Source organism: Puntigrus tetrazona, chromosome 10, assembly GCF_018831695.1.
Source record: "Puntigrus tetrazona isolate hp1 chromosome 10, ASM1883169v1, whole genome shotgun sequence".
Taxonomy (NCBI): Eukaryota; Metazoa; Chordata; class Actinopteri; order Cypriniformes; family Cyprinidae; genus Puntigrus; species Puntigrus tetrazona.
Window position 1 is genome coordinate 1997329 of NC_056708.1, and position 14524 is coordinate 2011852.

At 38.6% G+C, this 14524-nt stretch overlaps 1 protein-coding gene across 3 annotated transcripts in view; it reads right to left on the reverse strand.

Annotated features, from left to right (window-relative positions):
* The window catches only part of erbin (erbb2 interacting protein), a 65175-nt gene that overhangs the window by 19068 nt on the left and 31583 nt on the right, over positions 1-14524 (reverse strand). For all 3 annotated transcript variants that reach the window (XM_043250247.1, XM_043250249.1, XM_043250250.1), the window contains exons 3-12: positions 13586-13703; positions 11812-11890; positions 11644-11733; positions 10803-10859; positions 8685-8748; positions 8380-8454; positions 4692-4836; positions 3211-3283; positions 1259-1388; positions 46-161 (exon numbers count right to left, since the gene is read on the reverse strand). In XM_043250247.1, coding sequence (XP_043106182.1) covers positions 46-161; positions 1259-1388; positions 3211-3283; positions 4692-4836; positions 8380-8454; positions 8685-8748; positions 10803-10859; positions 11644-11733; positions 11812-11890; positions 13586-13703 — 947 coding nt within the window. The remainder of the gene's footprint in view (positions 1-45; positions 162-1258; positions 1389-3210; positions 3284-4691; positions 4837-8379; positions 8455-8684; positions 8749-10802; positions 10860-11643; positions 11734-11811; positions 11891-13585; positions 13704-14524) is intronic.

Consider the following 14524-nt stretch of genomic DNA (forward strand, 5'->3'; position numbering starts at 1 on the left):
TGTGTGTATTATACGATGTTTGGCTGTGCAGCACAGGGGACGTACTTGTTGTCACTGAGATTGATGACCTTGAGTTTCTGCATGTCGCCCATCTCCTCCGGCAGAGTCTCCAGCTTGTTTGAGTGCAGGAAGAGGACGGTGACGTTCTTCAAACTGCCCATCTGTCACATGCACAAACACACAAACAAAGGGTCAACAGAGATGGCTGGGCAATCGATCGTTAGTATATAATATGCGCATCTCGTCATTAAAGCGGTTTTTAGATTAGCTGTTTTAAAACGAAGCGCCAGTTAATACAAAGAGCCGTAGACCACTCACAAGCGTCACAATATCACGTTCAGTTTCGAGGGTGATTCATTTGCGATACTTAACGCGATATTGCGCAGCTTGACAGTGATCTACAGCTCTGTGTATTAACTGCCACACCATCTGAAAACAGCTGTTGGAAATTGCCCACTAATCAAAGAACCGCCTCAATGAGATATATAGCCCGGCCCTAGGGATTTTTGTTTTTCATTAATCGCTTACCCTCCCCCCATGTCGTTCCAAACCCGTAAAAGCTTAGTTCATTTACAGAAAAAAATACTTCATCTGAGAAAACCCATGAATGAGTTTACGTTATTAAAAAAACAAAACAAAAAAACATTGGACTGTGGGGGGCACCATTATTCTAAATGACATAAAATGGGAGCTAGAAAACTTAGAACACACAACTCGGAAAATAAAACACTGATATAATGACCACAGCAAATGCTTACAGTACGTGATGGATAAGCATAGGCTCAAACCATGATTTTTTTTACCCCCACAAGAAGTCTAAATATCCTGGATGTCGAAGGAAATCCGTGATCAGAAAGTACTCCATGGCCACGGCATAATAATAATAATCGTGGGTATGTTTACATCCTAACAAGATTTCTTGTAAGCTCTTTCAGTAGCTGTGGTACTATATTAGGCTTATATTAGGCTATAAATGTCCCAGGGATGCCTTTAAATTGTGTTCTGAAAATGAAGAAAGCTTTTACTGGTTTGGAACGACATGGGGGTAAGGGATTAATGATAACATGTTCATTTTAGGGTGGAGTAACCCTTTAACAACAGTTATGTGATCTAGACAACAACAAATCAGAAAGCTACTGATATGCATAGGTGCTGCAGAATATGTTAAATAACTTAAATCCCGTCCTGCACTGTTTATTAGGTAAGATAAATGGCATTCGAAGTAGTCTGAAATACAGCGTTCCAGGACCGGACTGACCTCTGGAGGCATCTGTATGAGCAGGTTGTGGTCTGCAGCTAACGTACGCAGGGTCACACACTGGCCGATGGTGGACGGCAGCGCCTCGATCTCGTTGAAGCTGCAGTCCAGCTCATCCAGAGTCGTGAGTCTACAGAAACAAGACATGCATGTGAAGTGCGAAGCTGTGAACAATTATTCAATCTCGGCAGCTCCCTACTGATGCCATATATAAATGCGTTATATAAGAAATCGTGCCGTCTTTAAAGCACCAAACTCTACAGGCCTCTATTCAGAAGCTTCTGCGATCGACGACCTTGATTCTTTGTTTATTACCAGTTTGACGTCAAACATTGCGTTTTCCTAGTATGACTAACGTGCAGGTGTGCTGAATTAATCATAAAACCAAATGAAAGAGACCAAGGCTGAATAAGCCGTTTTTCAATCAGATTTTCATTTCTGGGAAACAAAAGGTTGTGCAACTGTTTAGAAAGTTTCACAAACAAAGGAGTAACGAAGTGTTGGATGGCATTAAGCTAGTGGATCTCAATCCAGATCCTGAAGTAGCCCTGAAAACTTAGTGAGAGGCTTTTTGAGTTATTGACTTTTTAATGCCATTTAAGGCTACTTTCAATAGCGACCTCTGAATAAATTATACAAGGTATACAATTCAGCAAAAGGCTAAGATTCAATTAAACCAGCTGTCTGTGTTTAATACAGTGCTTATTCTGTCCTACGCCAAAATATATTTTTTAACCCCAATATAAATTGTTGATAAAATTAAATGACAAATGCCAAAATGTGGCATAAAAGAAACGTGTGAGAGAGAAAGCGAGAGATCCGGAGATGATGCAGAGGCTGAAAATAACACCTACATTCAACTGATGACGACTTAATGACATTAATCAATCATGTTATGCGTCATATTTCTGAGATTAGTAATTATTGTGGTTTCTTCACTTTTAATGATAGTTTCAGAATGTAAATGATATAAAAACTCATGTTCTAAAACCTAAAACTTCCCTAGTACAAAAAAAGAACAAAAACATGAAATAAGCAAAAATACAAGCCAAAGAATAACAAAAAAAAAAACAATGAAACCAACAACAGACCCATCAAAGAATGGGGAGGCCTGCTCCAAAACACACACAAAAATATATAAACATGTATTTACATATCATTACACAGTGGAAAAATGTCAGTGTGATGGGGAAAGACATTGGTACTAATGAAAAATGAATCGTGCTTAATCAGTGTGCTTTACAATCCAGGCCGGGATTAAAACAGAATCCTCGCAATCACATATCCATAATCCCTCTTGGCATATTTTCTTAACCCTGGACTAGGAAACCTAATCTGACATAAGGGATAACCGGCATGTTTGGAAACAAGCTCAAAGTAAGAGGTGGCGAGAATGAGGTACAGCGCTTGGCTTCTTTTTGGACGGATAACACACTTTCTTTCTCTCTCTCTCTCACACACACGCACCAAACAAAAGCTATCCCTCTCGTTGAGCCCATATGGGCATGTATTTCTCTCATTCACAAACCCCTTATGAAGCCTTCTGTCTATATCATGAAGTGACTTACGAGTCTGCTCATTCACAGAGTTCACTCTCAAACTCAGTTTTTCTCGTGTAAAGCTAATGAATTATTTGCTTGACTGTTTATTATAATATCATGGGCAAAAGAATTATTGTCCTGGGATTCATTGAAATGCATCATGAGTTTTGAGAGGTAATTTGTGACGCTCTGTCTTATTTGACTGTGGTTTCAACGATCATGCACCGCTTCCAGCTCACTTTGACATATTTTACAAAATTTTAATAATTTCTGCAGATTTCCCACCTCAATCAGCATAGAAAACATGAACAAGTATGCAAATTTAGTGTGAACATACTCCGGTTTAAAGAGAACTGGGTCACGGTTTAAGGGCAGTTCATCATGTTTCTGTTTAAAATGGTGCTCACTTACCCTCCTATCGTGTCAGGCAGGTACATGAGCTGGTTATCATCCACCTTCAGAGTGGTCAGTTTTTTTAGTGAGCCTGTGGGAGGGAGAGAGAGCAATTGGCAATTTAGACATGCAGACAGAAACCATCTAGATTGAGGTGGATATGGAACAGCCAGAGAGACCATCAATCTTGCCCATCTTGAAGAATTTATTAGAAATTGATTCACAGACTAAACACTTTCCACAGAGCCATCCCTTACACCTTAACCCAGTGGTTCTCAATTCCAGTCCTGGGGACCCCTTGCTCTGCACATTTTGCACGTCTCCCTTATTTAAACACACCCGGATGAGTTCACCAGCTCGCTAGAAGTGAGACTCATCAACTGAATTAGATTGGAATTGAGAACCACTGCCTTAACCCCCACCCACGCCACCTCAGTAACAGCAAAAGGGTTTTGCAATACATTATGAACACAGTGCATAGTACTAATTTGTTCATGTAAGTACATGGTAGTTAAAGACAGCTAATGTAAGTGCGACCGAAAATCTAAATTATAACTTAAATGCAGTCAGCACTGCAATGAATGATATTAATTCCTGCAATATTGTAGAAAAGGTTCAAATGATGTTACTACTTGGATGTCTTATCCATGATGAAATATACACAATATCAAAATTATGAGGTTTAAAGATGAATTTTTTTAATACAGTTGAGATGGTCAAAACCAAAAGATGAAACAAGTCAGATTCACCATAATAAAGGAATAGTGGAAAATGTAAAACTGTGTCATCGTTTAGTCACCCTCAAGTCATTTCAAACCTGTTTAGGTTTCTTTCTTATGTTGAACATAAAACAGGAAATTTTGAAAAAAGATGAGAATCAAACAGTTACTATAGCATTTCTTTACCTTCTATGGAAATGAATTGGGACCTATAGCTGTTTGATTTGAGAGAGTCATTTTTGGGTGAACAATTCCTTTAAAGATGCTGGTCAGATTAGATAGTTAAAACTAGCTACTTCTCAGGCCAAGTTTGGTCTGTGGCAAATAACAGCTAAATATAACAATAAAATGTCATAAGACACCAAAGTGCATTGGATTCATGGAAAGCTTTTGTAAAGAAAGGCTGAAAACTCTGCTTTTTGTTCAAGTGGAGCACCTCTGTGGCCCCTTCTCTGAGCTCTAAACTGGATTTCATTAAGTGTTGAGCTGGGAGGTATTATTTCACAGCGAGCCTCAAGGGCGGTGTGACTTGGCCAATTCAACACGCCTGCTCATTAGTGGCTGTCCGACTGGGTCATTCATTAGGTAATGAGATTGTATTACTGCTTTACCCATAATCCCCCTATTCACTTTACACATCTAACCTGTTGATTTGTTACAAAGCAGATTAGAGTTGAAGCTGTTAGGAGGACACGCAGGACAAACCAGACAAAGACATCCGATCGCTTTTAATGAATACTAATCATTAAGCTCATCTCTGCAATTTGGTGTGCGTCTTACCTATAGACCCTGGCAGCTGCGTCAAAGAATTGTTAGACAGCAGAAGATCCTGCAGGTTTTCACAGCCAGATATCTGCTCATCAACCATCTCCAAATTGTTTTTGGACACGTCCAGGTAGAAGAGCTGCTTCAGCGCCCCGATCATCTGCAAGCACACGACTCTCTCCATTACTCATAAACAATACATTCTCATCAATTTCAGAGAGAAGCTTCTATAATGCAGCAAAACTTTATTGATTTCAAATCACAATTTTACTCAAACGTGGTGGGTGAAGACAGGGCCATATACTTGTTGGCCCTCTAACTTATTGGTTTTTAGAGGCTACAGAGGAAAAATGCACAGAAGCATTGGAGAAGTGGGTGTGGGTAAATTGAAGAGATGGAGGGATGCGGTTGGGAAATCGGACGAGATAGATGAGTGAAACCAAGCGTGAACAGACTGAATCCATTTCTCATGCTTGAGGGCAGATCGTGTCCTGTTCTCAAACACACTTCTCTAGCTCATTTCCAAGAACAGACCAAGAGCACTCAGAAATCCATTTAGACTAGTAATGAGATCGTCAACAACAATGTCGTGTTACCACAAACTTTTCTGTCCAGGGCTCAGATTTCCAGTACAGGTCCAGCTCAAAACCAGCGCTTTCAGGCCATTTTACCGAGACACTAGAGACGTAAAATAGTTTATTCATAAATTACATGCAGTTAGTTTTGAATTGATGTTCACTTTAAAGGGAAAGTTCAGGTGCAAATTTTAATTTGCTGTTAATTTACATAAGGTCATTGCACACTTTTCGTATTCCTAAAATGCTTGCTACAGATGCGAAAACAAAACACCGAAACTTTTTTTAGAGGCATTGTGAAAGTGTGACTGACAAGACATGTGGGTGACTTTTCTTCAGCAAAACAGTAAAGGCAACTTTTAGCTGAAACGGTGTTTAATGGCGATTCATGAAATGCGTATCAATGGCTACCGCCACGTGAGGAAAAAAAACATACATGTAGAACACAAAAATAAAAACCCTTTGATATCGATGTACTGATGTGTCATCTGGCGAAACCATTGTTCTGCGGAGCGAAATAAACATTGTTTCTAACATTATTACCTGTAATTCACAGCCTCAGACAAAACAGGGGAAACATGATTCTTTTCCCTGAACTAGTTCTTTTAGACAGTTCGTTTTGAAGTATTGGGTCATATACAACTGTATACTGGTTCATTTCGAGTCAGAGTTTCTGTCGGACAAGTGAGTTTTGACTGAGTAACTTGTAGATCTGTGCTGCTTAAGCCGAGGGCTGTTTCAGATGGTTAAGTCTGATTAAGTGAACAGATTGAACTAGTTCACTTAAAAGAACCAGTTCAAAACCAATGGTCGTCTAAACGATGCATATTAAAGTGGAATTAAAAAGCGCAGATCTGCTTTGTTTACAGTGGTAACCAAAGAAACACTGTATCACTGCTGTTCATAAGCAGCACCTGCTGGCAAAGACTGTGTTTTATGTAGTATAGTTTCACAAAACTTCACATTTAGGATAAAAATCTGCTCAGCTTGCATGTACTTCTTTGTTTGGATGATGATTAAAATGGAATGGAAAGGGCACGGACAAAGTCTTAGCTTTCTTTTATTTGTGCATCACAGGCTACTCGTTTTTAAATTTTAATTTATTTATACATCAATTTCACAAATAAATGGCCAGCAATAGTCAAATAAATGGACACCTTGTCATTTACCCGTCTTCAATCTCATTTCGCAAATTGTGAACAGAAGAGATCATTATATCATTATATACTGCTCACTTTCTTGCACAAAATGATCATTCTAGAGTTGTGTACTTGGACTCTGACTGCAATTGAGAATGAATTTGAACTTAGACAGACGTAGGCGAATTGAGATATTCTGGAAGCAGAAATGTTCAGGGTATGGATGAATCTATGTCACGTGTAACATAAAATAAATGTAAAAAGTAACAACATGGTATAAGAGAAGACCTTAATAAATGTCTCCCACTCAAACTTAATTTATTTACAATGTAGAACTTGACACTGGACTTGGATAAAACACTGTGTTTCGCTTTAGAAGACTTCAATATAGTCAAGTGCCGGTAGCCATTGACATTTTATGAATAACTAGCTGAAATCTTCTTTACTGCTCTACTGAAGATTAAAAGTCACCTACAGCTTAAGGGTGAATAAACGGCAAATTTTCATTTTTGCGTGAACTATGGAGCATGAGTAATACTGCACAGGACACAGGAATCTTGAACTTCACATGCACCGGGGTGACGACCAATTAGAAGCCATCTTCCTAAACTGCAATCAGTGCCGCGTGTGACTTTGTGACAAACCCCGCTGTTGATTAATCACTGCGAGCGAGAGCCGCTCTCCTGGGTGAGGCGTAAGAGGCTTAATCAAAAGCACTAATAACGGGAGAGAAATTGAATTCGAAAAGAGAGAAGCATATGTCGTCCAAGGACGTGCCATCAGTAAGCTGGTCTCTGTGGTCAGACGGGGAAGGAGGTCAGGGTGCCGTCCTGATATCCAGGCCATTTGGAGGTCAGTTTTAGCAGACGCGTTCAAAAGGATGTTCTGAAAAGTCCTAATCCGAATCCTGCCAGCGAGGCCCACAATTACTGCCAGTCTGCTCTCAGCGGCAAGCTAATGCCTTAATTATGACCTATTTAAAAGAAGCTGGCAGTCAAAGGAGAACTTCAGGGATCCTGAAGAAATGTTTAGGAAGTGGATTTTCAGCTGTTATGGATGCCTGCTTGTCTTAACCCCATTATTTAATGCACCTGAGAAAAACAGCAGCTAAACGGTAGAAAAAAAATGATTTCTCATTCCTGAAACAGCTGAAAAAAATCTTTCATAGAAACCATTTAGACCTCTTGTAACAAACGCAAGCATTCCAAGTTAAACTTGAATTAAATTGGAAATATTACACACTGACTAACATAGAAATTATTTACTGTTATGTTATAAGATTAGTGTGGAAATTAACTCAATTTTGCATTTTACACGATAGCTGCAATTTTCGTTAAGAATGTTTTAAATAACGATTTAGATTTTGAATGTGATTTCCAGTAGAACTTACAGCATCGTTTTACCAAAGTACCAAATCACGAAACAAGAGCAGTACGACTTAAATCATTTGTAATGCCATTTTTAGGTTGGGCTGCAAAACATTGCACCTAATACTAACTTTACTGTACAAAAATGAGCTGGATTTAAAATTGATGTATAAAAAGTTTCATGAGTGGCTAGCTTCGTTTAATATTTAACACATGAAACATGAAAGAAACTTTGTTTTTAAGGCGATTTGCATACAAAAAAAAACTTAAATCAATTTACACAAAACATGAATTTTAATTTATTTGCATTTAGAAAGTGATTATAGTCATTTAAATTGTCCCCATCTGGAATTTGATGCAATATTAATGCAATTTACTTCAAAATTGCTCAGTTTTGCATAAATAACATTCATACGAACGATTTAACAAGCTGTTTATACAGATAAGAACTCGGTTTAGCAATTTACATAATTATGGGTGCAATATTTATGAAGAAGTTTAGAAAGTATAGCACACTTTCGTTTTACGAATGTGCTCAAAAGTTTGTAGCAAAAACATCACTGCCCTGACGCACTTTTGCCTTTCTAAAAGAAAGAAAGAAAGAAATGAGTGCAAGACTCACCCCAGGTAAAAATGTCAGTTTATTCCCATCCATCCACAGCTCTCTGATTCCTGTAAGCTGCTCCAACACTTCAGGCTGCAGAGAGAAAAAAAAAAAGACAAAATTCAATTTCACATCCTCAGTGAGAGGAAATCCGCCGCTACTTTCAATGAATAGCATTATAGGAGAAAAATGCGTATTAGGAGTAGTCTAACGGAGAAAGACTCAATGAGCGCATCTGCATTCACTGCTGATACATCCGACACCTGGCTGCACTGAGAGCTGGAAGGCGTGAGACGGCTGAAAGACAGACAGGTGCTACTCACCACTTCAGTGAACTCATTACTGCCCAGATCCAAGCGCTCCAGCTGTGTGAGCTTATGCATGCTCCTGCAGACACACACACACACACACACAGTATTACTAACACTGACCACGGATTAAAGCTGTGCACATAAACGTATCAGAGGATTCATTGTTTCTTTTTTAACAAAACATCACACAGGCTGTGACCACAACGGCTCCCAGAGGCGAATAAACAGCATACAAAGACATTTATCCAACAAGTAGTTGCTGCTAATCCACTTTTTATTGGCAGTTTTAGAGCAATGTTAGACGTCAATCCCCAGGTTCCCGTAAAATAGTACAGTAATATTTTGGTAAAGGGAACACTATTTAGTGCTTATTTGCATACCTATTACATACCTACAACTTTAAGTCAATGCATTTGACTCTAATTTTTTTTTTTTTTTTTTTTTAATTTTGCCTAAAACATTTTTGCATTCATTTTAGCATTTTAGAGAGAGAAGGGCAAACGGGAACAGAATTTGGAAATGACATCAGCTGAACATTTTGCAGGAAATGGTCATTAAAACAAGAGTGCTTGAGGAAAATGTCATCCGGTCACACAGAATGTGATGCAGAGATGAAGTCTCTGCAAACTAAAATAAACAGTAAAAATTAATGAATTAATACATAAATCAAACACACACACAACTGCAGTTAAGCTTATTGGACGTGTATTTGTTAACTTTAAATAATTTTCCCATAGGTGACTACTAAAACACCACAATCAGAGAGTATACGGTCACACTGAAATGCTTCACAGAATGCTGAAAATCCTTCTAACACATTCTCCTGTTCCACTCTGCTTCTGCAATCTCAATATCTACGGCGAACCCTGACCTAACAGGTAGGTTCGCTCCAGGGCAGGGTGTGCTTTAAACGGCTGCTGACGTGGACCTGGACACAGATCAACAGCCCGCGGGTGCACTGCATCCGTGGAAAAGCTTGAAGAGGAAATCGAAGCCGTAATGACACACGGCTCAAACAAACTCTTATAAACCACAGGCTTTTTTTTTATTAAAGAGAATTTTGTATTGAAAGAACCGGGTTGCTGGCTTAGAGGATTGTGAGAGGGACTCATTCATCCCGGGCTGTGTGAAGAAGCATGTCAGTCAGCCAAAAAAACTCACTGACCCCCAGAGTGCTGAGCAATCCACAGCTCATTAGAAACACACACACACACACACACACACACACCATGAGAACCAGCCACACAATGAACATCTGAGAGGACTGCTGAAACGGCACAGTGATAAAGTTATCAGAGCACAGGGCAATAATGGTGAATGAGTAAGCCACGCATGTGACTGACAGCTCTCCGTTGGCATTTGATTCAACAGAATACGTGCATCTTCCTCAAGTAGTCCAGAATTGGCTGCATGGCTCGAAAGAAACCTGCTTGGTTTGAAAGTGACTTGTGTGTCAGCTGGGCTTCATATCACTACGGTACTGACAATGCAGAATTTTTAAACACTTAGGAAGAGGTTTTTCTTTTATCAAAATAACCCAGCTGCAGATTGATTAATCATATATAAATACACACACATGCATGCATATATTTAAATATAAAAATGTGCATGCATTTGCATATATTTGTATTATTTATATATCCTCTTTAAATGTATATGTATACGTTTGGATGCGATTAATCACGATTAATCGTTTTACATCACTACAGACGTTCTGCTCGAGTGGCTTTTGTTGAACACTGCCGTAACGGGTTGTTTTGATCCTGGCGCACTTACAGTAACCCGGCACACACACCAGAGAGGCCTGTGTGTTTTGAATTGGCCCGTGTGTCGAACGGTGGAGCAGAGGCTGGCACAGAGATGATGTTTTTCTGTGGCTCTCGCGCACACACACAAAACCCCAAAAAAACGAGCCCTCGTATGATGCAACGTTGGCTCCGGAGCAAGAAATGATTATAAAACCTGTCACAGCATGTCACTTCAGAGCTCCTTACGTAAGGCTGAACAATATGATGCCACCGAGGGAGAGAAACAGAGACGTTTGTCTGTATTTATAATGTGATAATCAGAAGAGGCGCAGCGTCTTTTTCATATTTTAGTATTTCGGATGAATCCCAAAGGGCCACTTACTTTGGCAACATCTTTAACTGGTTCTCCCGCAACTCCAGAATCTGCAGTTTGGTGAGTCTGAGAAAACAGACGGAGAGAAATATACAAATATAAAATATAAAAATAAATGTATAAAATATATAACTCACAACAATTAAGATTCACTAACAGTGCAAAATAAAAAATATGTCAAAAGGTGCCTGAATAGTATCTTATTTCCACTGGAAATAATATTTAATTCTTAGCTCAAAATCGACAAGCTTGAAATTCATAATGATGATTTTGACCATTTACACCTTTTCCACAATTATGGTGCTATGTTAACGTCCCAGTAGCGGTCTATTGGTTCACACCACATGCTCTAAATACACTGTCCTCTTTCTGTATTTAGTAGAACTACGCAAATTGTTGTCCTCGGGTGACCTTACTGCACAAAAAAGGAACCGAGTTGCAGGATGCATGTCCATTTGAAGTCTATTTCGGGCTTTGTGTGCATTTTATTATGTCAAAAGTACATCTGCACAAGCTTTCACAGGAACTGCACTGCTTTTTCATAAGAAAGCACGATTCCTGAGCTTTTAGATACGATACGGGCTCCAGGAAACGTTAGAAGGTGCTTTCCAAAGAAATTTGCACGTGTTATTTTAATAGATTAACAGCTGGCATAAATCAACACAAGCTTGACAGATGCAGGTTAAACCTGTTTTGCGTCTGCTTGGAAAACGCGTTCGGTCTTTGGGAGAAGAGCTTTGTCCGTTTTATATTTTAATGTAGTACATACTTGGCTAGTCTTGACACTAGATGCTGTCTGATCTGAAACAGGAGCTTGCAAAGAGTTATCTTGTGTGTGTGTGTGTCTCACCTGCCAAAGCTGGCCGGCAGGAACTCTAGGAAAGCGTCGTTCAGGTAGAGCTGGGTCAGGCTGAGGAGCTGCGTGAAGCCTTCTGGGAGTCTGCGGAGACACGAGAGTGTTTTATTACATCACAGAGAGAACACACTCATCAGTCATCCCTGCCGGCGATGCACCTACTTCGATATAGGGTTCACACTCGCTTCTACGATGGCCAGGACTTTACAGTTCTTGATATTTTCAGGAAACTCCTGGATACCTGAAATTTTAAACAAACAAAAGCAATTCATTTATTACTTGCTATTTTTTTTCTTTCTTCTGTGTGCCTAGGGCTTACAAAACACTTCAAATCAATCTGTACGACATTGGTTTCCATTAACATATCGACTACATATTAACTGCAGAAAATAAATATACAAATACATTATTTAATGATCTTGTGGAAGATAAAGTATTACTAATTCTATTTACAGATCACAGCTATTATATCTTTGATGCTATAAAATAAAATTAAAGTGTTGGTACGTTACCTACACTACCTGCACAAAAATGTGTAATAATAATAATAATAATAATTATTATTATTATTATTTTAATCTTTTGACAGGAGATGCTCAAAGACATGCTCATTCTTCATTAAAAAAATCTAAATAAATAAATGATTTATATTTATAAAAATGTTATTTATTCCAAGCATCATACAGACATTAATAATGTTACATATTGTTTTGTATTTGACACATAAGTAATAACTGAACACTACATCTACATATTGTTTTTGTAACTATAGTAATCTTTATTATGATCAAAAATGCATCCTTGGTGACCGTAAGCTGACTTTTTAAGACTTTTTAACCCGTTTAAAAAAAACATGATACAATGTCAAGTAATAACACTTGACCAACTAGCTCTTTATCTAAACTGAGCGCTAACACAAACATCTAACTCTTCTTCTGAAGCAGCGTTACAGCTAAACGGCTCACTTCCTGTCCTACTGACCGCATGATCTGGAGAGTGACATTAAATGTTAAGACATCGTTCCTCCAGCACACTCAGATGCAAACTAAACCAGTGAGCAGAACAAACCACAAACACGCGAGCGCACGCGCACACACACACACACACACACACACACACACACACACACAGTAGCTTTGCTAAAAACAGACGCGTTACGCTCAGAAAGGGAGTATCAAGTATTACGCTAAGTCATGGAGAACCGCAAGCGAAGAAGGGTTTGGAGCAAATAAATGCTACAACCCCATTCTACTAATGCAAAAAAAAAAAGACTAGCTGACAAGAAATAAAGACAGGATGATGAGGAATGTGTGTTAATTATGTAAACGGGGCCGTTTGCTTTTCATGGCGTCTTTGATTGATTTGCAGTTTTTGAGCTTTGAGACAGAGGTTACCACAAAAAAGATGAAGCAGCAACTTTTGAGAAGCAAATCAGTATATCAGAATGATTTCCATATCCAAATCAGACTTCCTGCGCCGGGCTGCGCTCATTCCTATCTGTCATTACTTTATCAGATCCTGCACCGCAGCGGCTGACAGATGAAGTGATGTGTAAACAGACTCGGCACGTGTTTGTGACCGAACAAACCGTTACACGTTTCAGATTGTCATCGGCGGCTAATCATTCATCTCTGCAACCCGTTCGTTCATTCGTATTATTTCTAGCGCTAGGTTATAACTGAACTTACTGCACGCAGCTCTAAACCAATTAGCCGAAATGTTCATTTGCCGGGATTCGAAACGAATGGTAAATTGTGTATTTGAGCGTAAACTGAAATCCAAAACGCCGGGCCGGGCCGTGATGAATTGAATTACAGCGGATAAGGGGTCAGTGAGTCAGGGCAGATATCAGTGTGCCTCCGCTTCGGTTATGGGTAGAGTAACCGGACTCCAAAAAGGAAAAAGAAAGAGGAGATGAATTGGCCGCTTTTCTTACTGTTCTTGCTGATGTCGAGCTCCCTGAGGTTGATGAGGTTTGCGATGCCCGGAGGCAGCACGGTCAGGTCGTTGTCCGGTAGACTCAGTCGGTAGAGCAACTGGCAGTTGAAAAGTTGCTGTAAAAAAAAACACAGAAAATTGAGACAAAGCTGCTAATGAGATCAAACTTCATATGAATGCGTGACGAGCAGTCACACTGATTCTGAATCTGTTAACTACTTTTAATGCAATAACCAATATTAACCAACAATCAGCAATGCATCTGTTTCCAGTATTAATCTTTGTTAATGTTACTTTGTTCATTTTAGTACATGTTTGCTCAGGTCAAATAAAACTAAGAGATACGGTTTGATTTTAATAACGCATTAGTAAATCCTGGAATAAAAGGAAAAATTAACTATGATTAATAAATGCTATAGATGTATTTCTAATAAATAATAATATTAACAAATTGAACCTCACTGTAAAGTGTTACGAAAACATCACTGCAAATGTTAGGCTTTATTACTAACTTAAACGATTTTTATTTTTTTGCAAACAAAGTTTTCATCAATTTAAAATTAAGCATTTATTATTATTATTATTTTTAGACTGTTTAGGTTTTTTTTTTGGTGAACATCCTCAAAATATAGCCATTTAAAATGTCAAGTTAACAAATAAATAAATATTTTTCCTTTAGAATTATAACTTTGTGACTGTTTATAACGATTCAGATTTTTTACCCTTTACTCTAACATTTTTTTTAATATATATAAGTTCATATCTTGCGAGTTTAAATGTCTCTCTCACGTCTGCAAGTTCATAACAATGTTTCACAATACGTGGTTAAATTGCTGATAATAAACGCATGCATTATATACACGTCTTTAACCTTTTGATAGCGAATGCACCATAATTCGACACGTCCCAGTCCTGCGGTGTAAGCAGATCTTTTGCT